The 24,517-nt window shown below is 42.0% G+C and overlaps 3 protein-coding genes across 3 annotated transcripts in view; all 3 read right to left on the reverse strand.

Annotated features, from left to right (window-relative positions):
• LOC109405351 (solute carrier family 53 member 1-like) overlaps nucleotides 1-24,517 on the reverse strand; it is a 553,430-nt gene that overhangs the window by 118,850 nt on the left and 410,063 nt on the right. The window lies entirely within an intron of this gene.
• LOC134284353 (uncharacterized protein K02A2.6-like) lies at nucleotides 7-3,683 on the reverse strand (the record flags this gene model as incomplete). The annotated part of the gene is made up of 1 exon (XM_062843176.1): nucleotides 7-3,683. A coding segment is annotated over exon 1 (3,282 nt), but the record flags the coding sequence as incomplete, so codon positions are not given.
• The window catches only part of LOC109405354 (uncharacterized), a 42,431-nt gene continuing 29,892 nt past the window's right edge, over nucleotides 11,979-24,517 (reverse strand). Inside the window, exon 3 of the mRNA XM_062854363.1 lies at nucleotides 11,979-13,763. Coding sequence (XP_062710347.1) covers nucleotides 13,371-13,763 — 393 coding nt within the window. The 3' untranslated portion in view covers nucleotides 11,979-13,370. The remainder of the gene's footprint in view (nucleotides 13,764-24,517) is intronic.

The following is a 24,517-nucleotide window of genomic DNA, read 5'->3' on the forward strand; positions in this document are numbered from 1 at the left end:
CAAAAGACACCCATCTACCACGGAGAGCGATTCCTGCCTGGATTGGAACCGTTGGAGATCGGGCCCGGCTAGTTTTGACTGGGGCCAACCATTTTGGACGTAGTGGTAGACTTGGCGGAGCAGTGGGTCTGCTTGGGTGCTTTGCGCGACGGCTCTGAAATGGAGAGGCAACATTTTACGGGAACTAGAAAGAACTGACCTGAGATCTTCATCTAGGTTGACGCTAGCGATAACGTAGTCCTCGTCGGGCTTCACGTGCTGGTTGATCAACCGGGAAAGCAGGTCCGCGTTGCCGAACTTGTGGGTGGGCACGTATTCGATGTCGAAGTCGTACAGCAGCAGATGGAGGGCGAAGCGTTGAAGGCGGTTGGCAGTGTAGACTGGTATACCTTTCTTGGACCCGAAGATTCGGAGCAGAGGCTGATGGTCGGTTTGAAGCCGGAAATGCCGGCCGAAGAGCATTTTATGGAACTTCGTAACGGCGAAGACGATGGCCAAACCTTCACGGTCGGGCTGACTGTAGCCTTGCTCTGCTTTCGTGAGTGCTCGGGATGCGTGTTGGACGACCTTGACGGTGCCGTCGGGGAACTTGTGGCTGATCGTTGCCCCTAGTCCAACGGAAGAAGCGTCGGCGGAAACGATGATCTCCCGCTTCGGATCGTAGTGCGTGAGGAGAAGATCCGAGGAGAGGATTCGCTTGAACTGCTCGAACGCTTGCTGGCACTCCGGAGTCCACTTGAACTTCGCGTCTGCCTTGAGGAGATTGTCGAGCGGGTATCGTAGCTTGCGCATGTTGGGGACGAACTTGCCGTAATAGTTGATTGCCCCCAGGAAGGACCGTACTCCGGAAACGTCGGTGGGAGGCGGAAGCTTGGTGATCGCCTCGATTTTAGCTGGATCCGGACGGAGCCCGCGACTGTCCACGACATGCCCGACGTACTGCACTTGCTGCTTCCGAAACGTGCACTTGTCCTCACGAATGGTGAAGCCGAACTCTTGGATTCGCTTCAAGGCGGCCCGCAGGTTGCGATCGTGCTCTTCCTCTGTCTTACCGCCGATGATGACGTCATCGAGATAGCCGGAAGTACACTCCAGGCCGGCTAGCATGGTGTCGATGAGCTGCTGGAAGGCACCAGGTGCAACTTTCACACCCGGCGGGAGGCGGTTGTAGGAGTAGAGGCCACGGTGCGTGTTGATTGTGAGCAACTTGCGGTGCTGTTCATCGACTTCCACTTGCAAGAAAGCGTCGGACAAATCGATTTGGCTGAAGACCGTGCAGCCGGAAAGCTTGGCGAAGATATCGTCCGGAAGTGGAAGCGGGTATTGGTTTGGTTGAAGAGCGGCGTTCAAACCCGTGGAGTAGTCTCCGCAAATTCGGATCGACCCGTTGGCTTTGCGGACTACGACGATGGGAGCTGCCCACTCGGAATAGTCGACCGGAGTGATGATGTCGAGTTTCTCCAGTCGGTCGAGCTCCTGGTCGACGGCATCGTACATTGCGTACGCCACCGGACGCTTCGGGCAGAAGACGGGTCGGACGCTTTCTTTCAGCTCCAACTTCACTTTGGTTTTACTGCACAAGCCGAGCTGGTCGCTGAAAACCTTGGGAAAGGTCGACTTGAGTGCAGCGGTAGACGTGGGAGAGCCTGACACGTGGCAACAGAAGGTGTCCATGGGAACGGACCAGAGGTTGAAACTGTCCACCAGATCGGAACCGAGCAGAAGAATTTGTTTCCCGGTGACGCGGATCACTGCGCGCCGCGTGCTTTCTCCGATGGTGACGTCGCACTCGAATTCTCCATCGAGCGATAGGATGTTGCCGGAGGCTGTCCTCGCGTTCACTGTGGCCGGCGTTAAAGCCGGGCTGCCGAGTTTCCGCCATGTTTCTCGGTTGATGACGGTGATGTCGGAGGCGGTGTCTAGTTGCAGCCGAATGTCCGTTCCTGAAAGGCCAACGGAGACGAAACGGCGGCGCTGCTGGACGCTGCACACGTCGACGACTACCACCTTGCTCGACACGTCGGGTTTCCTGAAGCGTCTGTGTCCTGGTTTCCGGGGCTTGGCACTCTCGCAGTATCCCTCACGATGCCCGAATTGGCCACAATCGGAGCACTTGTGATTCCTATAACTGCAGTCCCGGACGTAATGGAGCGCACCACAAAGCCAGCACGGAGTATTTGGCTTCTTCCCGGTGTCACTGGAAGGACGCTTCACTTCTCGGTCACGCTTGTTGAACCGCTTCCCACCAAACTTGCGCACTGCTTGGACTTGGCCGTAAGGAGTCGCCGATTCGATCATCGCGCTGTCATGCTTCAAGTTGAAAAGCCGCTGACACTCCTCGGAGAGTTGCTCTAGTGTGACGTCGTTGTTGTCCTCAATCTTGGTGAGGAGGCGCGTTCGAATTTCGACGTCATTCTCCGACTTCAGGCCGCACACGTAGACCAAGCACTTGAATTGCTCCTCGCTGAGCTTGCCTAGCTCGAATTCAACGCAAGCTTTGTTGACCCTGCATGCGAAAGCCACATGATCCTCTGTGGGATTTCTCGCTATCTGTAGACATCGGTATCGTCGACTGATTACCGATTCTTTCGCACCGAAAAGGCACTTCAGTTTGGTCACTGTTTGCTCGAAGGTGAATTCCTTCGGCAATTTTGGTAAAATGTAACTCACATACCTTTCGTGCTCCGCTAAGCCCAATTTCCGCATTAATAGGCGTACTTTCGCTTCGTCGTCGAGCCTAGCAGCATCCTTCTCGAAGAGGTCGTCATACCTGGAGTACCACGCCGCGAAAGTGACGTTACTTTCGGCCTCGTACCGGAATTCCTTAATATTACTTGCCAGGGAATCAAGGATTTGTTCCGGGTTGGGTGGTACCTGCACGTTGATAGGTGACGTCATGCCACGAAGGAGCTGTTGCTGCTGGTCGTCGGTATGATTTTGCCGCTGGACGAGCTGGGCCATCAACTCGTTATGCTGCGACAACTGCTGCTGCATCATTTGCACGATTTGAATGAGCAGAGCTTCATTACCGGTGTGGGGGGCTTGCGGTTGCGGTTGGTGGGGTGGGAAGGGTACGTACTGTTGATGCTGGGCGGTGGAAACAGGAATGAACGGCTGCTGCTGGTGAGTTGACACGACGGGGACGTAGATTGGATGCTGCTGCTGCTGCTGATGGTGGACCGTCGCCGGCGCCGGGTTGGTCGGCTGATTAATTAACTGCCGATGATTATTCACTCCCGGGGGGTCGACACCATTTCTTCCACTCTGTTCACGTTCGTCGTCAGCCATCGCACTCCGTTTGCGTTTCTTTCGCGGCGGTGATGAAATTGTGCTATCGAATTTTTGCACTGCGGGGAAAACACTCACTCGCGAATTCTCGTCGCCACTTTTGTACCGCGGTAACCGGACGGTGTTCGTGATCCGGTGTCCCTACATTGGGGAATAAAACGCGCACGATTAACTGGTTAAAACTACTTTATTTCGCGACACGTTAAAACGGGTACAACATATTTATCGCGAGACGTAAACAAAAACTAAACTACTATGGACAACAATACACAGACACAGAGCACAAACGACAACCAAGTTAAAATTCATTGATGCGCTTCTATTGCATCGCGCACGACAGTAGTGCTCTGTCTTGTGCGAGCTCAGCGGCGCGGTACACCGCAATCGGGTTGTCCACAACACATATAAACCGTGTACCAGCAGGCTAATGGCCATGCTAAGGAGGCCAAGGTTTTTGATCTGTTCAGAATCATAGAACGGATCCCTGGGCATAGAGAGTATCTTCGAAGCTCATCGTGAATAACTCTGGAACACTAAGTTGAACGTACAGGCCATGTTCTAGTGAAAACGTAGAGTTGGATTAAAAATAACAATAAACGATTTTTTTTACCTAGGTTCTGCACCAAACAATAAACTAGTCGGATGCCATCACCTCTAAACAAACTTCACATCGACCAGTTAATAAGTTAATCGTCAATCAAGTTGTCAACAAATGGGGAAGCACAACGCGTGAGGTCGTGCGAACAGATGCTGCACCCGATAAGTGCGCAACGCGCGCAAGCAGGCACTGACTGGTCTACCTGTCCATTACACAAGTTTACAAAATAAAACGAAAGTCGTGAACTTCTGTCAACGACCAAAATTTTTGAAGCACAATTTAGTGCTGATTTCGAAACCGACCTTCAAAAAATTTAAAGTAGAACAGTTTTTGAGTTTTAGCTCAATATCGAGTTTTGTAACTTTTCAAAATATGTAATTTACTAAAATTCGAAAATATTGCGTTTCGTTCAACCAATTTTAAATCTTTTTCCATAAATTAAAAGCTGAAAACAATACCATTCTATCATCTGAATACAGGTTTTGCGTCAGATTGATGAAATTCAAGATATTGGCGAGTTTTAGGGACGATCTTCTTAAATTTTAGCAAAATTCCCAAATTTTTTTGAAGAAATGTTTTTTTTTCAATAAGAAAAAATCAACTTAAAAATTCTTTCTCGACGTTTATTTGACATATAATATGTAGGCGAGTTACAGTAAAAAAATCAGCTCAATCGGCGCATTGATTACGGATAATGAGATGTTTGAAGTGAGCGACTTTGCTTAAAAATAGAACAAAAATCGATTTCAAATCATCAACCTTGTATGGAAAGTCGAAAAAATTTCCGCTCTACTGTAATTTTCTTCCTTCGCGTTTTCGAACTCAGGGCATGATTCTACACCAAAAATGATCATCAGCTTACCGAGTTCAAAAATGCTGTAAACTAGTGTTATTATTACTGTGCGTTCGTTCACGTTGGTTCACACCTTTGAACTAGAAGGCAGTGAGTGATCATCGTTGATCATTGATAAGCGACGGACGACGCGACGGAAGACTACGACGAAGCTGAAAGCAAGCCAAAGCTCAAATCGGTATCAATAAATAAAACACATAATAGATATGTTCTGCCACACTAGTAGTAGATACTGAGGGGACAACCGATTGTGGACAAAAATCTGAACTAATCCATCTAATGCGAGATTGGACATTTCTCGAACCATCTTATAACAATCATTTTAAGAAAGCAATTAGTAAAATGAATTGCTGGCTTATGATGAAACATCTAGTAATATTGACCGATAATTAGTAAAAGCAATAAAAATTCGTGATTTCACTGAAGCTGAGAATTTTTAGATAGTACTAAAAATAACGTTGTTTACGATTTCGTGCCGAAGTGACATAAATGTCCATCATATGTATTTATTTTAAGTGTATTTATAACTATGCTGGCACTTCTTGAGGAATCTTTCGTTGAATAGGGTGGTTTTCGCGAGGACCGATCAACAACAAATGATTAACCTGCGGATGATCGTAAAGTAATTTCGGGAGTATATCTTGCAGACTAACCATCTGTTCATTGATTTAAAGCAGCGTACGATTCAGTGCAAAGGGATGAGCTTTGGCAGATACTGTCAGAACATGGTTTTCCGACTAACTAATTAGACTGACACGCACAACGCTGGATGGAACAAAAAGTGTCTACCTCGTTTGTGACCTTAGATAGATCGAAGCAGCGTGATGCTCTTTCAAATTTACTGTTGAACTTTGCACTTGAAGAAGCGATTAGAAGGTCTGGCGTGCAAAGGAATGGCACTACATACACACGCTCGCCATGTTCCTCAGCTTTGCGGACGATAGTGGTCTCATCGGCATCGATCGTAAGGAGGAAGTTTATGCTCCTCTGAAGAGGGAGACTTGGATAGGCTTGACGATCAACTCTATCAAGATGAAGTACATGATTGCGGGTAGAGACATAGGCAGACTTAATAGTGGTACTGCTGAGGTAATGATTGATGAGGATGTGTTTTTGAAGAATTTGTTTATCTTGGAACACTTATTGTGACATGTGACAATGACGTTTCCCGTGAAGTGAAAAGGCGTATTCCAGCTGCGAATATGGTCTTTTATGGATTTCGTACCTAGCCTTTGACCCGTATCTTGCAAAACGAATCTCTAAACGCAAACGAACGAAATTCGCTCTATATAAGACGTTGATTCTTCCATAACATCTTCATTGTGACTAATAATTAATAACTAGAAATGCTCATATTGCCTCTCGGCTGATATGAGCACTTCTAGTTATTAACGGAGAACTTTCTATGCCAATGTGAACAGTTCTATCGAATGTGAACAGATAAAAAACGAGAAGAATGCAGCATGATCGAGAATGCTGCAACACCGTATGAGAGCGAAAGAGGTACGTTACAGACAGGTGCGGAACAGGCAGAACTCAGTCTTCCGGATGAAGAAGCGCCAGCAGGAAGTACGAGATCGCGAAGGTGAACTGCGCTAAAGACACACGAAAATTCTACGAGAAGCTGCGCAGAAGAATACACGCTCGCGCAGAGGCTTTATGCCACAAGCCGAAATGTGCCGAGATAATCAGGAAATATTCTCACGAGCAAACAAGTACCAAGCGTGTTACTAAAATACGGCGGAGAAGCACTGGTGAGAGCACTGCACTGGGTCATTACCAAGATTTGGGAGGAGGAAGTATTAACGGAGGAGTGGATGGAAGGTATCGTGTGCCCCATCTACAAAAAGGGCGACAAGTTGGATTGCGGGAACTATCGCGCGATGACACTACTGAGCGCTGCCTACAAGGTACTCTCTCAAATTTTATGCCGCCGTCTATCACCGTTTGCAAGAGAGTTCGTGGGGCAATATCAGGCTGAATTCATGGGTGAACGCGCTACAACGGACCAGATGTTCACCAGGTGTTGCAGAAATGCCGCGAATACAACGTGCCCACACATCACTTGTTCATCGATTTCAAATCGGCGTATGATACAATCGATCGAGAACAGCTATGGCAGATTATGCACGAATACGGATTCCCGGATGAACTGACACGGTTGATCAAGGCGACGATGGATCGAGTGATGTGCGTAGTTCGAGTATCAGGGACACTCTCGAGTCTCTTCGAATCTCGCAGAGGGTTACGGCAAGGTGATGGTCTTTCGTGCTTGCTGTTCAACATTGCTTTAGAGGGTGTAATTAGGAGAGCGGTGATAAACACGAGTGGGACGATTTTCGCGAAGTCCGTTCAGCTGCTTTGTTTCGCTGATGATATTGATATTATTGCGATGGCGGAAACGTACATCCGACTAAAGAGTGAAGCCTGGCGAATCGAATTAATGTGTCAAAGACAAAGTACACGATGGCAGAGGGCTCCAGGGAGGAATTACCCTTCAGGGAGCCCGCCACCCCGAATTTCTATCGACGGTGATGAAATCGAGGCGGTTGAAGAATTTGTGTACTTGGGCTCACTGGTGACCGCCGACAACGACACCAGCAGAGAAATTTAGAGACGCATTGTGGCAGGAAATCGAGCTTACTTTGGACTCCGCAGAACTCTACGATCGAACAAAGGTCACCGTCACACGAAGTCAACTATCTACAAAACGCTGATTAGACCGGAGGACCTCTATGGGCACGAAGCATGGACCCTACGTGCAGAGGACCAACGCGCCCTTGGAGCTTTCGAACGGAAGGTTTTGCGTACCATCTACGGCGAAGTGCAGATGGAAGACCGGTACAAGAAGACGTGGTGCGCAGCGAGCTAGGTGGGTCGACCAAGTGCAGAACGATCTGCGGACCCTATACAGAGTGCGGAACTGGAGACAAACAGCCATGGATCAAGTGAAATGGAGATGGCTACTATGTTCAGCAAAGGCCACCCAGGCCTTAGCCTGATCGGTAAGGTAAGTTCTATGCCAATGACCATTTTACATTCGTATACCGTGTGGCAGGCAAGAAGACATCCTAAGCATATTCCCAAGAAAGTCAAGAATATTTCCATTACGAATCTGCACGTATTCTTGCAGACATTCTTCCTGATTTTTTTTTCAGGAATTTCTCTCTTTTCATGATTCTTTCCGGAATCTATTCATAATTTTGCTCAGGTTTCCTTAAGAGAAACCTCCTGGGATTAAGTCAGGGACTATTTCACAGATTTTTTTCCGGTCCTTTAAAGATTTTCTTCCCTGGATTCCTTCATTGATTTCTAGATTCCTTTAGGGCTTTTGTTGGGAATTCCTTATGGATGCTTTCAGGGATTCCTTCAGAAATGTCTTCAGTGATTCCTTCATGGGTTCTTCCTGGGTATTCTTTAGGAATTTATTCCGCTAATTCGGGACTCCTCTGAAGAATGAATTGATTATTACTTCAAGTAACCTTTCAGGAATTCCTCCAGGCATTTCTTCAGAGGCTCCTTCAGAGATTATTTCAGGGCCTTCAGGGATTCCTCTTATTGCAGGTGCAACAAATATGCGATCACAAAATAGCGAATTTTGAAATTTTCACAATGGATGTCCGCAAAATTTTGTAAATTGCCGTGAATTATCATTGTCCCTTATAATTAGCTATGTTGTGTTGAAACTCAGCAAAGTTTTGATAACAAATTTAGCTATTAGCATTTTATTTGACACCTTGATTGCTGTCATATGGGAATCTACCCGGGGATTATGACAGGCAAGGTGATGGAGATCCATTCCTGCTGGTAAATATCGCAATGTAAGCTACGATGTTCACAAAAGGTAGTCAATTTAGATGCTTTGCGGAAGACAATGGACATTAGTGTCAGAAAATTTGGAACGGTGACAGTTTGGAATAAGGTTTGGAAGCTGTTATGAGGAGAGTTCACTTTGAGACTTTGTTGAATGTAGAGAACGTTTGTTACGTTTGTTAATTATTGTGAACATTTCGTCAGATTATTTTGTACGTTAAGCCAGTGGCGATTCCCTAACCTCAAATCTACCTGTTCTCCAAGTGTAAATTCTTGAATTTTCGAATCAACTTAGCTTGTAAATAACGGAACATGGCGAGATTAGCTATTTTGATTAATTTTCAATTTGATTCTAATCTTGTATTCTCCGCAATTGCATGTTTTTGCATCGTTGAACAGGTAAAAAGTGAGGTTACGAGACGCCACTGCGTTAAGCCATTCGGGCAGCGATTCAGTACAAAATACGCAAGCCGTCCCCTAATATGGACATCAAACGACAGACAATCTTGTGTTGTTGCCCGAATCAGGATGCCCCCCTTAGGATTAGAAACTCCTAGACCAAATTCCAGCTATGTAAGCAACCAACGCTGCGAAAAAAAGGCAATTCGCTAGAATAAATACGATTACAAGATTGAATAATTATCTATTTAGATAACTGGACACAATTAATGTTATGTGTTGCATGTTTGTGTTTTATGCATTTGTGATGTTCCATTTTATTTTTCTTATCTAAGTTTCCAAATATGGGACATTATACGGAAAATAAAATGCGCATTTGTAGAATTCTGCCAGTAGTTGTCCGTAATGTGTCACCAAACGTGGAATACGATGCATTTGTAGTGTTCCGCAAAACGTTTATCTGCAATACGTTAGCTTAGTAACACTATAATACTAGTTAAAAAGGACATTTAAGAGCTGGAAACAGAAAAACTGCTGGGAAGGATAAACGTCCAGATGAATATTTTTATTTGCCCTCTGTTGCCGCAACCACTGTGTAAAGCGGCGTTCTCTCAGTACAGTGAAGCAACCGTCTATTCTATGGCATTTGCTGTTGATAATCGAAAGTAGAACAATTGAACCAACGAATGTATCTCCCCTATTGATAGCAAATCATCCGTGTGTAATTATACATTGAAGCGATAGAATGTCGATAGAGGTGCGAGGTATTTTTGAGAATTTCGATCAGTCATATCTGTACAGTGGGCCGTTGCGTCTACGTAGTAGGTAGCCGTCAACAGAATTAGTGTACTGCAGTAGTAGCAACAGGATTATTTCGTAGATGGGTTGCAGGAAAACACAGAAATGTAATATACATACAGTCGGTGACAAAAGTTAGTAATCGAATGCTGTTTTTCCATACAAAATGGTCTAGTTTGGAACCTTATATCTAAGCGTACAGTGATCCAATTGAGCTGAATTTTTTACCACGATCTACAAATAACGTGAATTTTAGTTTGACGGGATTTCATTCCATTCCGACGGGGAGCAAAAAAGTTTCAGAGGGTGGTACAAAGAAAAAAGTAAGTAACCTAACAAATTTTTAAATATCTTAGATTACTTACTTTTTTCTTTGTACCACCCTCTGAAACTTTTTTGCTCCCCGTCGGAATGGAATGAAATCCCGTCAAACTAAAATTCACGTTATTTGTAGATCGTGGTAAAAAATTCAGCTCAATTGGATCACTGTACGCTGAGATACAATGTTCCAAACTAGAGCATTTTGTATGGAAAAACAGCATTCGATTACTAACTTTTGTCACCGACTGTATATATATGAATTCGGTAAGCAAAATTATCTTAATTTTAATATATTTGCAGCTTTGAAGCTGTCCAGTTAGACGACTACAAAACTGTGTTTCGATACCTCAAAGTTACGCCAACAACCTTCAAAGATTTCTTTCCCGGAGTAGGGTAAAAATCTAAACCCAGCAAGTAGCCTACGTAATTAGTCCCAGGAGTCCGCCGTTGAAGATTCTTACAGTGTAGTCTGTTCTGCAGTCAAGAGCAGGTACTGTTAATCGGTTCACAGTCAGAACCGGGCGCCATCCCTTGCTCCAGTCGAGCGAAAAAGTATCCATAAATATGAGCACAGTGGTTCAGATGTGCTTAAAGTGATTCACTGAAGTCTGGTGATCAACTGCCGTAGTATGGCCTCCGATGAAGTGGATAATATTCAGAGTGATAAATGGTCTGCACGGGTTAAGCTCGAATTAAAATGGTTGGAGTTGGAAAAACATTTTCGACTGGAGGTGATTGAAGCGGAGAAGGAATTCTTTCGTAAAAAATACGAACTGCTGAATCAATTGGAACACATTAGATGCAGGAAGAGTGGGGAGAGCGTTTTCAATAGCCCAGAAACACCAGAATCACGATCGGCAGCGAGTAGCAACAAAGCGCCTTCGGAATCAGTTCTGTTAACCAACACAGTGGTTCGGAGTACCCCAGTTTGTTCCGGTATGGAGGTCGAATGCAAGTCTTCGGAGGAGTCATCACTGAAACCAGTATCTGTAGAGTTTTTTGAAACTCAGCAGATTTCCACAAAACCGATTTTGGAAGAGATGCCTGCGTTCGCATTTTTGAATTTCCCATCGGAGTGTATATTATCAGTAAGCGCTTCATTATTGTGTAGTTTAACATATAATCACTATCTGTCAGGAGATAATGTCGTACGACCTACAGAAACAATTAGAGTTCGAGTAAAATATGAACAAGTTAGGAGCTCGTGGCTGAAGAAGTGTGTGACAATGTTTGTTCTTAAAACAACAATGCCTCAGAAGATACAGTTGTTCACGGGGTGGGGTATGTTGCCGCAACCACTGTGTAAAGCGGCGTTCTCTCAGTACAGTGAAGCAACCGTCTATTCTATGGCATTTGCTGTTGATAATCGAAAGTAGAACAATTGAACCAACGAATGTATCTCCCCTATTGATAGCAAATCATCCGTGTGTAATTATACATTGAAGCGATAGAATGTCGATAGAGGTGCGACGTATTTTTGAGAATTTCGATCAGTCATATCTGTACAGTGGGCCGTTGCGTCTACGTAGTAGGTAGCCGTCAACAGAATTAGTGTACTGCAGTAGTAGCAACAGGATTATTTCGTAGATGGGTTGCAGGAAAACACAGAAATGTAATATACATATATATATGAATTCGGTAAGCAAAATTATCTTAATTTTAATATATTTGCAGCTTTGAAGCTGTCCAGTTAGACGACTACAAAACTGTGTTTCGATACCTCAAAGTTACGCCAACACCCTCTTTACAAATGAAAAGAACACATACTAAAATCACCAAGGAATAAAAATCAATGAGTCGTATTTTAAAGCACAATATTTCTCAGATGAACGAATTGAAAAACACTTCAATTGCAAATGATTGTGCAGACCTAAAAGTTAGTGATATGCAGACCCCAAAAATTCGTTTCTTTGACAGTGAAACCACTACAAATTCACGAAAGTCACGATTGTTGCGAGTGGCAGTTGGAACACCCCTGCAATAATAAGGTAATTTGCTCACTCCACCCGTCTAACACTGCGTTTACGCAGGCCAACAGAATTTATTTCTGTATGAGACTGAACGAACCATCAGCACTATGTTCGCAAATGTTTGTTTTTAAATGACAATTATACCCTTCTATGGAAATCAACCCGCTGGAAAAAAATGTAACTACAAAAGGAGCAGACCCACCTGTGATTAACACAACTGATGACAGCATGATGAATAGTATTGCATAGAATTTTACTATATTCCTATTCATTGCTTATGAATGAAGAGAGGTATGATTCTCGGCGTCGTCTTCTACTTGTTGTTGTTGTTGTTTCTCTGCTTCGGGTTCTTCTTCTTCGTTGTCGCCGTCGTCTTCGTCCGCCAGGGCTATCTTTTTCTCACGTACGTACGTCTCTTGCGCTTATATTATGCTGCTTCTGACACTTTGTTTCTTGTAACTTTTTTTTCACTTGGGGGTTTCTTCTTTCTTCCCTGTATATTTCGCTGCTTTCACGGTGGAGTCTTTCTCCGTCGTTTTCCTCTTCTTCTTTTTCTTCTGTTCGACGAGTCTCTGCTCTCGTTCCAATGCACACAGTATTCAGGGGGTAATAAACTATTTTGCTTTTCTTTCAATGAACATATACTCTCAAAAAAGAACTATACACAATTTTTCGATGCACTTTTTTTCCTTTTTCCCTACAATACGACTGCTTTTGGGTGGTCAGTTTTTGCCTTGTTGCTATAGCTTACTGACCGAAGGTATTTCACTGAAAGGGTGGGTGGTTATGGTACACCTGCTGTACCGCTTCGAACGCCTTCTCGGATCGGCAGTGTTGCGGAGAGGGTCTCTACCAGCCACACGATGCCAATAGTAGGCTCTGGACGGGCGGCACTGGAAGACGTTACTGCTGCAGGTGGCAGCGGTGAGACCTGTCGACGTTGCGGCTATTACCGTGGATAATCGACGACACGCTTGATGATCTCTCGAGAACCGATTGCTCTTGAAGTTGAGAGTTGCTGTTCCAGCGACAGCAGTAATGCTGACAGTCTCGAATTTCTTCGTGGCAGAATTCGGGACTCTGCCAGGAACTGCAGCAGGAGGAACAGGAAGTTGTTGCCGTAGACGTACCAGATGACAACCAACGTTCCTGGAGGGCAACAGCAGCATTCTCACTACGACAGCCTAGCAGCAGCAGTTGATCGTTGCCGTCGAAGAAAAATCGATCTCGATACACTAGTTTCATTTTATTTCACACCTTTTTCTCACTTGCTTTCCCTGATCGATTCCCCCTTCTTTGCTTCCGAAATTCTTCCCACACAGAGAGCACTTCACACCGTAGCGAAAACAATTACATCTTCCCCACTGGCTACTCCCCCCTCGTTTTCTTCATCTTCCGTATCGGGTAGCGCGACCTTTCCGAGCGGCACAACTTTGTCCCATGGAATGCTATTTTCTGATATTCGGAAGTTGACCGACGGCGGGTCCAAATCTTCCGAGATGAAAGCAACGGGTTCGATTCGCCGCGCACACAGAGAAACCGAGTCACTTGGTGTGCTGTGTGTTGGTGTGTGAGATCTTGAAAGTGTCCAGCCAGTCAGCCAGCCAGCTACTCCTCCGGTGGTGGTCTCCCAGACACGGTCGACGACGGCGACGACGACTGTGACGGAGACGATGATGATGATGACGATCCGTCGGTGTCGGGGTCCGGGGGTTCTCTCTTTCTGTGTCGGGGAAATAAAGAGAAAAGAATATGAAAATAAAAAGTACGAAAATAATGACGGCAGCAGCCAATGGGTTTCCGAAGTTAAAGGAACCGAAAGAAGTTTTGGACACCAGGCGTAGCGGATGATGCTGTCCCTTATGGCAGCACGAACTAGCACGTGACAGTGACGTGTGTAATATATGTGAAGGGTTTGCCAGCTGCCATGTGGGTTTTATATTGTTGGGCTTAAAGAGTCATACTTGTCGACAAATATCCATCAATAAGGAAATGTTTATAATTAGACTAGCATTGCTTAGTTTCCTCGGTTACAGAAGCACCCAGCTAGCCTCCATGTAGTTATCACAAGAAGGATATGTGATAGGTTGTGGGTAAAATAGTAGGACCATGAAATCACGTTTGATAAGCGAAACAACAATCGAACTCTGTCTACCTTATCGAATTGAATTATATTTAATCTTTGGTTTAGGTATCAGACGGTTTTACGCTGGAATCGTGAACGAGAAGTGTAAAGAGTTCAAACTCCCCGAAATCACCTGAATTCAAGCAAAGATGCCGATGTCCGAACATGCTTGCTGTCCAAGATCGAGAGTACCAACCCGGCAATCCCGATGACATTACACTCAGTGGCTGAAGATTGCCAGTAGCTTCTGAATCTCAAGTGCCATCAGGAGTCCTACGAAAACCAAGACGTCTGGTCAACAACAGCAGCAGAAACCGTCAGATGTCCCGAACCTTCTATATAATGCACAAGCTGGCGTTGTGGAGAAATGCATTATTGCAATTACAGTACAAGTCATGCAAGAAAGTAGGCCATAAGAAAGGATACCACGGTGCTTCATTTACCGTTATTATCAAAAAAAAATATACCATCAAAACCTGAAACGCCATTCTCTTTCTTCATCATTCCTACACCTCTGGACAAATTTAAAAAAAAAATCGTTAGACGAAATTTTGAGTTACGCCCTTTTAAAGGGCCTAACCCCTAAAAAATCAGGGTTTCTATAGAAAAACATCATATTTCATAACAGAAGCATGTATCTGCCATCAAAATTTGAAGCGCCATTCTCTTTCTTTATCATTTCTACACCTCTGGACAAATTTTGAAAATAATCGTTTGACGAATTTTTGAGTTACGCCCTTTTAAAGGGCCTAACCCTCAAAAAATGAGGGTTTCTATAGAAAAACATCATATTTCATAACAGAAGCATGCTTCTGCCAACAAAATTTGAAACGCCATTCTCTTTCTCTATCATTCCTTCACCTCTAGATAAATTTTTAAAATAATCGTTGGACGAAATTTTAAGTTACGCCCTTTTAAAGGGCCTTACCCCTAAAAAATAGGGGTTTCTATAGAATACCATCATATTTCATAACATAAGTATGCTTCAAAATCCAAAATAATAAACAGTATCATTAATAATGCTGCAATACTATGCACTAATATTGAATGCATTGTGTATAAAAATTAATCATAACGCCAGTATACGGAAAGTATTCTTTAACCTGTAGGATACGGACGTTGTTGGCTTCATTTACTATTATAGCCAGAACAATATATAATGAAAAACATAAACGACAGTTCATTTACTTTTTCATTTATATAGTTAATGCACACCCATAAACTTAATTTCAAAAATAATGTTGGTCAAATTCTCCAGTTACGCCCATTTGAAGGTCACAAGTACTTATAGTAGAATTATTATAAAACTTAGTTTCATTTAATCACGTTTATTCTTCGGTAACGTAGTTTAGCAGTTAAATATAGAACTATCATTACAATTGATCATCTCAATCCTTAGTTTTGTATGTTTATTAATTGAAAACAGCAATCACCATTAAATCTAACGAATGAGATAGGCACATGCCATCGCTTGTTTTGTCTTTAGAAAAGCAATACAAAAAACTTACGTCCCACGCTATGAATGGCAATTGATACAAACATGATTGCTTCCTACATGTTTGAAAATACTTCCCTTATATTAGCGTAATGGTCAATTTGTATACAAACATCAATACAAATAGCCAATATTAGCGCATAGTATCAAATTGTAGCATTATTAATAATACGTTTTATTATTTGGGACTTCAAGGCATGCTTTTGTTACGAAATATGATGATTTTCTATAGAAACCCTGATTTTTTAGGGGTTTGGCCCTTTGAAAGGGCGTAACTCAGAATTTCGTCTAACGATTATTTTAAAATTTGTTCAGAAGTGTAGGAAAGATAAAGAAGGAGCATAGAGTTTCAGGTTTTGATGGCAGAAGCATGCTTCTGTTATGAAATATGATGGTATTCTATAAAAACCCCTATTTTTTAGGGGTAAGGCCCTTTAAAAGGGCGTAACTCAAAATTTCGTCTAACGATTATTTTAAAAATTTATCCAGAGGTGTAGGAATGATAAAGAGAGAGAATGGCGTTTCAAATTTTGTTGGCAGAAGCATGCTTCTGTTATGAAATATGATGTTTTTCTATAGAAACCCTCATTTTTTAGGGGTTAGGCCCTTTAAAAGGGCGTAACTCAAAAATTCGTCAAACGATTATTTTCAAAATTTGTCCAGAGGTGTAGAAATGATAAAGAAAGAGAATGACGCTTCAAATTTTGATGGCGGAAACATGCTTCTGTTATGAAATATGATGTTTTTCTATAGAAACCCTGATTTTTAGGGGTTAGGCCCTTTAAAAGGGCGTAACTCAAAATTTCGTCTAACGATTTTTTAAAAAAAATTGTCCAGAGGTGTAGGAATGATGAAGGAAGAGAATGGCGTTTCAGGTTTTGATGGTATATTTTTTTTGATAATAACGGTAAATGAAGCACCGTGGATATTGCTTATCCAGAGAAATCTTCCAACCTGGCGGAGTGAAGAAGACAAAGAAGACCTGTTCCGCAAACGTCAAACTGCTGCACACTTCAAAAAGTATTCACACAACCTTGAAACAAAAATAAATAGTTGAGAATCTAAATTATGTTTAATGGCGTACAGCTGCAAACTAAAGTGCTAAAACTACACCTAATATAGTTTAGAAATAAGTTACATGTTGTGGCAGCAATTGCAATTACATAAACCATAAATGAAACAATTTTCATTATTTTTTAATTTTATGGCAACCAAGTGAGAGAGCTTTTTAGCGTGAACCGAGCACTTTTGACGTTTGCGGAACGACTGCGGCGGTCGAAACCACCGCAACCCCGTTGGATTTTTTCTATTTTACCGCAGTACTGTACTTGTTCTCAATCAAAGCCGAAGAAAAGGAATCGTGGTTAAGTATTGCGCATTTAGTTAACCACTGGACTGCGCACTCAGTCTTCATACGTGCAAAAAAGTTAATAAAAGAGCGCGTTTGCATCAAATCCAGTTGATGTTTTCGGCGCACTATTTCTTTGATTTATGCTGAATGAGTGCTCTGAACACTAGTATGGGACACGCTTGTATGGAAAAAATAAATCCTCGCTCCAGTCGACTTTTTAGATCCCATTTAGGTCCCATATGAACTGTACAAAATTTCAGCGCAATCGGTGAAACTATAATTTAGCGCAAGCGGTTCAAAGTTTTCATAGGATTTACTATGGGAAAAGTTACACTTTCAAACAAAAAATCCCAGAGGTTGCCCCTTGTCTCCTTAATTCAAATCGATCAACGTTTCTTGTAGAAAAATCATTTATGAAACTTTCCTTCGAAGACCGCAAAACAATTGGATGCATGTGAAAAAAGTTATTGATTTATTACCGATTAGTGATCTGACGAACGGCTTTTTCTTTTGTTTTATCAGCAGCACTGTAGCTGCTGCCTTGGCTGCTGCTGTTTCTGGGGGTGGTGATGCCACCCACCACCCCATGCAGCAACGGCAGCAGCAGTGCTGCTGATAAAACAAAACAAAAAGCCATTCGTCGGATCACTAATCGGTAATAAATCAATAACTTTTTTCACATGCATCCAATTGTTTTGCGGTCTTCGAAGGAAAGTTTCATAAATAATTTTTCTACAAGAAGCATTGATCGTTTTGAATTAAGGAGACAAGGGGCGGCCTCTGGGATTTTTTGTTTGAAAGTGTAACTTTTCCCATAGTAAATCCTATGAAAACTTTGAACCGCTTGCGCTAAATTATAGTTTCACCGATTGCACTGAAATTTTGTACAGTTCATATGGGACCTAAATGGAATCGAAAAAGTCAACTGGAGCGAGAATTTGATGTTTGTCCCATACTACTGAACACACCGAGTTGACTTCTTGCAATCGCGCACTTTTATTTACATTTTCGTACTCTTGAAAACTCGTGCGAAAGTCAAGTGGTGAACTAAATGCGCTATATAAATAAATAGCTTAAAATCAATAATCGAAATGTGAACAAATGTTCAGGGTCAGGAACACATAAAAAGGTTTCATCATAAAGCATCTTGCAAGTAAAAAAAAACTACACATCGAAACATTATGATCCCGAAATCCAGCTAAGTGTGATTTTACTCGTAACGCGCTACTCTTCAGTTGTTCACGAGTATGATTGTTTTGCTCATGCATTTGTTTTGTATTACTTCTTAACAATATCCGGAAAGTTCGCAAGTTGGCGTGGAATTGAAGTGTTGGTAGTTTGATAAAGGCAACTGCATTGGACATTGTGCATATTGTAGGGTCCCAGTCGGGGAGGACATCCGCAGCGGCAAAACTTACCCGAGTCCCAGACCACTGACTACACGCTCCGCCTCCGGTTATCCGGTTTCCTCTCCTCTCCAAAACAAACTCTCTCCTGTCATGCACTACACGTTAATGCCTAACTACTCAATTGACACTCCTTGAAAACCACACATTTTGATTAAAAACTAGAAGAAAAAAATATATTTCCTTAAAAAATCTGCTCCCATATATCTATTTTGGCCAGGGTGCAACTAATTTGGCCACTCCCATAATAAATACACGTGATTGGACAAAATAGAAACCAAACTTAAGAATATGGCCAAAACTGCGGCAGAGCTTCTATTTTGGCCAGTGCCACTTTTAATACAAAAATCAAGTATTGGCTTGATTTCTGCATTATTCCTTCAAAATATAGATTGGAAGCTTTCATTTGACGCATTGGTTGTTTTCATAGGATTATTGGTTATTTTTATAAAAATGATTTCCCTTAGACTGGCCAAAACCGGTGCCCGCACCCTATATCGCGATGTATTTCGTTCTAACGTAAGATGGGTAGCGGATTTTCAGCTTTTTTCATAATTGAACTGTTTTTTTACTTATTCGTTTATCGGGCGCCACATGTGCTTAACTGAGCCGAAATCAGTTGTTAATTTTTTCACATAATTTTACATTTAACATTTTTCTTATACTGCCTTAAATACTATGTTAGTTTGGGAAACCGAAGTACCCGTGGCTGTTTCGAGGTTAGGAATTACAAAAAGATAAAATTGTGTAGGAAGGATTTAGGGGATTTAAACTAAATTATTTGCTAAATTATACTAAAAAAGAAACATTGACGGGACAAAAGGTCCTGATCCGTAACGGAACCAAAAAAAAGGGATTTATACGGTAGGCGACGACAAGAAGAGGACAAACGGAAGGAGACAGCGACAGACAGGGGCGAACAGTAAAACCAAATGGCGGACAACGTAAACAAGGAATGTACTACATCAAACTCTGACATCAACACGTTTCAAAAACTGATACCATCAGGGTACCAGATTCCGCTCATCTAAGGCTGGCTTCGCAGAAAAACATCATCTGTTGAATGACTGTTAAGGGAAGATTCAAATATTACGTCCATAGTTTTTCGGGATTTCTAGACCCCCCTCCCCCCTCTGTCACGCAATTTTCCTATTCCCAATACACGTACTGTCACACTTTCTAGACCCCCCCCCCCAAACGTTGGACGTAATTTTTGAACGTTCCCTAAGCCAATTTGTAATGTTTTTGCATTTTATGTTAGTTCAATCTAAGTACACTCAGATACAAATCAAGACTAATGTAGAATTTTTTCGTTAAACTATGATTTTATTACAGGTGTGAGACCTAAACGGGCCTAATTCCGCACACGAACACATTTATGCCACCTTTTAAATAGACTTTTCCGGAAAAGTGCGTTATATTTGCAACTCTTTGTTTTTACAATTAGTTTTTTCTGTTCAGTGGGAGCGTATAATAGTGATTAAATACACTGTGTACTAAAATCGACAAAGTTTACGATTTTCACGTATTTTTTTTTGCGTGTGCGGTTATTGCAACACATTAAATTACCTACATATTTTTTGGGCCCAACAGCCGCTCAAAAAATTTCTTGGTTTTGTTTCTAAAATTTATGTTTTTCGGTAAATATTGCATAAAATGGCTTTGCTCTCATCTAATTCATGTAGTCCAAGAACATGCGCGCAGAAAAAAAATGAATATACACGTGAAAACTTGATTTTTGCAATAGTGCAATAGTGGTCATGAGTGGCTACTGATATACTGACGGTATATGCGATTCGGGTTTCTGTTGTTTTCCTCGGACCTGGATAATTATTTTATGCAGCTCAGATCTGACCTCACGATACTCATTGAACCATGGCTACTTCGACAACTGTGGAATAATGGAGTGCAACCATCTACATATCTCTTCATCTCTCCATTTGTGTTGCTAGCTGATCAAGGTCTGCTGACGGGTCAATGCAAAAAAATCGTCGAAGGCGATTTTACGCTCGTAAATATCGCCTTCGCTAGAACTCACTTTAGCCAGAGAGTTCGCCTTCTCATTGCCTGGAATCTAGCAATGTGAAGGGACCCATGCTATGGTGATGATGTATGAGCGTTTGGACAAAGCACTCAAGACCTGGCGTATTCCATTCAGGAAGTACGCTGAGTGCTTCATCAGTTTCATTGACCGAATAGCCTCCAGAGAGCTAAGACTGTCGGTAAAAATGAAGTAGTGCTCAGGTGGAAGAGTGCTAACGTACTCTAAGGTGTAGTATATAGCTGCTAGCTCAGCAACGTATACCGAACAGGGCTTTTGAAGCATGAAGGCGGCGCTATGAAAATCGTTGTAGACACCAAAACCAGTCGAATCATTTGATTTTGAATCATCTGTGAAAAACTGTCTGTCCACGCTAATATGCTCGAACTTACTTGCAAAGATTTGCGGAATACACATAGAACAAAAAAATTCTGCTATTCCATGGACAGATCAAAATTCACAGAGGAACTGTCGAAGTCTGAGAAGTTGTCACGATTGGTGTTAACCGAAGATGGGCTTACCTCCAGCGTCATGTACCAGTTGTACACTCATAAAACGAGTTTGAGGGTTCTGTTCGAGCAGCTTTTCGAAATTTTCTATGACCAATGGATTCACAACCTCGCATCGGATGAGGAACCGCAACGACAACTTCGCAAAGCGGTCTGTCAGAGGCTGTACACCACCAAGTACCTCTAAACTCATTGTGTGAGTCGAGTTCATGCAACCTAACGCGATCCGAAGGCAACGGTACTGAACCCGTTGAAGCTTCAGCAAGTGTGTTTTCGCCGCGGATCGAAAACAAAAACTACCGTATTCTAAAACCGACAGAATGGCATTTCTGTATCAGATACACATTGTGCTTTCCCCAGGTGCATTTGGAGTCGAACCAGACGTCGAGATATTCAGAAGACATTCTATGAGTGATTGTCTTACCCATCAGAACGAGCGGAAACTTAGCCGGTTTGTGCTTTCTAGAAAAGACAACCATCTCAGTTTTCTCCGGAGAGAATTCGATACCCAGCTTGAGAGTCCAAGTAGACAAATTGTCCAAAGTATCCTGTAGTGGGCCTTGCACATCGACTGCTATTGATCCCGTCACAGAAACAACACAGTCATTCGCAAGCTGTCTTAGCGTGCAATTTTCCATGAGACAATCATCTATGTCTCTGACATAAAAATTGTAAAGAAGGGGGCTTAAACACTAACCCTGGGAAAACCCATGTAGCTAATTCGAGAAAATGTCGCCATGAGCAAAACTTACCTGTTTCTCAAACAGCAAATTGTAGATAATTGGCAAAAGGCCACTTTCGTGTAGTTTATCGGAAAGAACATCGACACAAACTGAATCAAAAGCCCCCTTGATATTCAAAAACACTGAGCCTATTTGCTGCTTTAGCGCAAAGGCAAGTTGAATTTCTGAAGAAAGCAACGCAAGACAGTGGTTCGTTTCTTTGCCTCTGCGGAAACCAAACTGTGTATCTGACAACATGCCATTCGATTCAACCCATTTGTTCAGTCGAAAGAGAATCATCTTCTCCAACAACTTCAGTAGACAAGACAACATCGCGATTAGACGGTACGAATTTTCTTTTACTTAAATTTATTTTCCCGGAAGCCAAAATGAAGTAGGAATTTTTTTTGTCACTGTTTTTTTTTTTATAATACTATGTAATTGATTTTTTTTTCTTTGAGTCGAACTCTTTTTTTATCATGGTTCTGTAAGTAAAATTTAAAAAGAATATTAAAAAAGTTTTAGAAAAAAACTGCAGTGTGTTTACTTTAATTTCAACCAAATAACTGAGAGAAATTCAAAAAATGATGGGGTGGGCACTTTATTTTGCCTATCAGTGTACTTTGGAGATGGTTTTAGACTCAAGTTTAAACAAAGGTTCGTCGGCATTACCCGAAGGCCATCACCATAAAAACTTTCTAAATTCTGAACACAAAGCGAGGTGTTCAGGAAAACATGGAATCAAGAGTGACTCCAACTTACTATACAGTTCAGTCACTTTGATGTCAGAATCAAAGACGTAAAGATCGAACGCCATTACGATTTCACCTTTCTATGAAAAGGACAATAGAAACGCCATATTGGCGACACCAACCTTCAACTCAACAAGGTTTCTTAGGTAAAAAAAAATCCCCTTACGAAAGTTAGGTTCTTGGACTAAAACAACTTAAGCTGTATTACCCCCACTCGCAAAACAGTCCCATATGAATAGGAAACCCAGCAAAGATGGGACTGTTATGCGAGTGGCGGCAGTGTATCTTTTTGGATAAGTCTGCAAAGATTGATCGTTGCTGTTCTTTTATGCTGAAGATTGATCTGAGCTATCCCAAACGTAGCCACTACCCAAACTGAGTAAGAATTAACTCCTTTCAAAAACAACAGCATCGATTGTAAAAAGCCAAAGGCGACAATACACAGAATAGCTAGGGTGCCTGTACCAGTTATCGCAATTAGGAATAAGGAAAACTAATTCTACAAAAATAAGAAGAAGACCAACGAATGTTTCCAATATGTCGAATGGTTGTGTAGTTTTTATACTTTACAGGAAAAATAAACAAACTCAGTCAAAACAACTTTTAGTATTTATTAAGGCGTGTGTCAATGATAGGAACCCTGTACCAGTTATGGACACATTTTCTTATTTCGGTTGCACTTCGCACTATTTGCCTGCATTCCTTATGGGATTAGCCATAACTGGTACACTATGGCGAAATAGGGTGCAAGGAAGCCGAAATTATAAGGAAAATAAGGGTAATTTTCCAATTGTTGCACTGATAAAAATTCGACAATTATTGCACACCTCATAAGAATAACATGGAGTGTGCAACAATAGGCGAGTTTTTAGCTGTGCAACAATTTGGAAAATTACCCTATTTATTTTTATAACAGGTTAAGCAAATTGTGAAGTTTGAATGATTGCAATACTTTTTTGTGAGTGTGATCTTGTATTCACACAATATTTCATGTTGTTTTTCATCGTTAAAGGTTGAAAATCGAGTATAGCCAATTTTAGTACATCAAATTGGCTATACTCGATTTTCAACCATGACTGGTACACTGAGCCTATACCAATTGTTATATGTATACCAATCAATGATATCTAATCAAATCTAATCTCACACTAACGCAGCCATTACTTGAATGCATCCTGGAAAATGAAGACTTTTCAAGTCTATTATTTTTCTTGTCTAACGGCCAGGCCAACTGCGCAGCATGTACCGCAGAGAATATTTCAAGGGATAGAAAGATTTCAACATAGTCAATATTTGGAAACATTCTGCACCTTAAAATCAAGGGGAAAGATGGAAGCGTGGACCTCCCGTACCAAACGCTTCCAGATAACGATATAGATATTTAAACATGTTCGCATGTATTATTATGGTGATGTATACGGTGATTTGCTAAAAAATATTGATTAGTGCGCCAGGAATGGTGGCAAGATTCTTCACTGAAAAGAGAATAAAGGATTAAGTAATATATACTGAATAAGGCATAAGTGATACGTTCGTTACAGTTACTATTTTTAAAACATGGTATTATTATACAATAAAATTACCTGAATCCCCCTGAAACAAAAAGGTTTATTAGAAGTTAAAAACAAAACTCTAAATAAAAACATAACCATTACAAAAATACATCAAATTTTAATCTGGTATGCTATCACTTTAGAGCAAGTTTACCGGGGGCTACTATCTGGGCGAGTAAAATGATTGCCCACAGAGTTGTCATTTTAGTATAGTTACTCATTTCCACACCGGTCGCTACTATATTTAGTTACCGGATTGCGTACCGGTCGTTGCCAAATGCTGTTGCGGTATAAACGAAATATTTTGTAAACATATTATGGAAGAATTTCTTCTGGGATTCCCCAGGAATTCCCTCTGAAATTCTAGCATGAATTTTTACTGAGTATCCTCGGGCAATACGTATTCCCCAGGAATCCCTTCAGGGATTTTACCTAAAATTTCTACTGGAATTTCTTTTCGGGATTCCTCCGGAAATTCCTCCGGGGATTCCTCCAAGAGTTCCTCCGGAGATTCATTCAGAAA

Source organism: Aedes albopictus, chromosome 1 (assembly GCF_035046485.1).
Source record: "Aedes albopictus strain Foshan chromosome 1, AalbF5, whole genome shotgun sequence".
In the NCBI taxonomy this organism is placed as follows: Eukaryota; Metazoa; Arthropoda; class Insecta; order Diptera; family Culicidae; genus Aedes; species Aedes albopictus.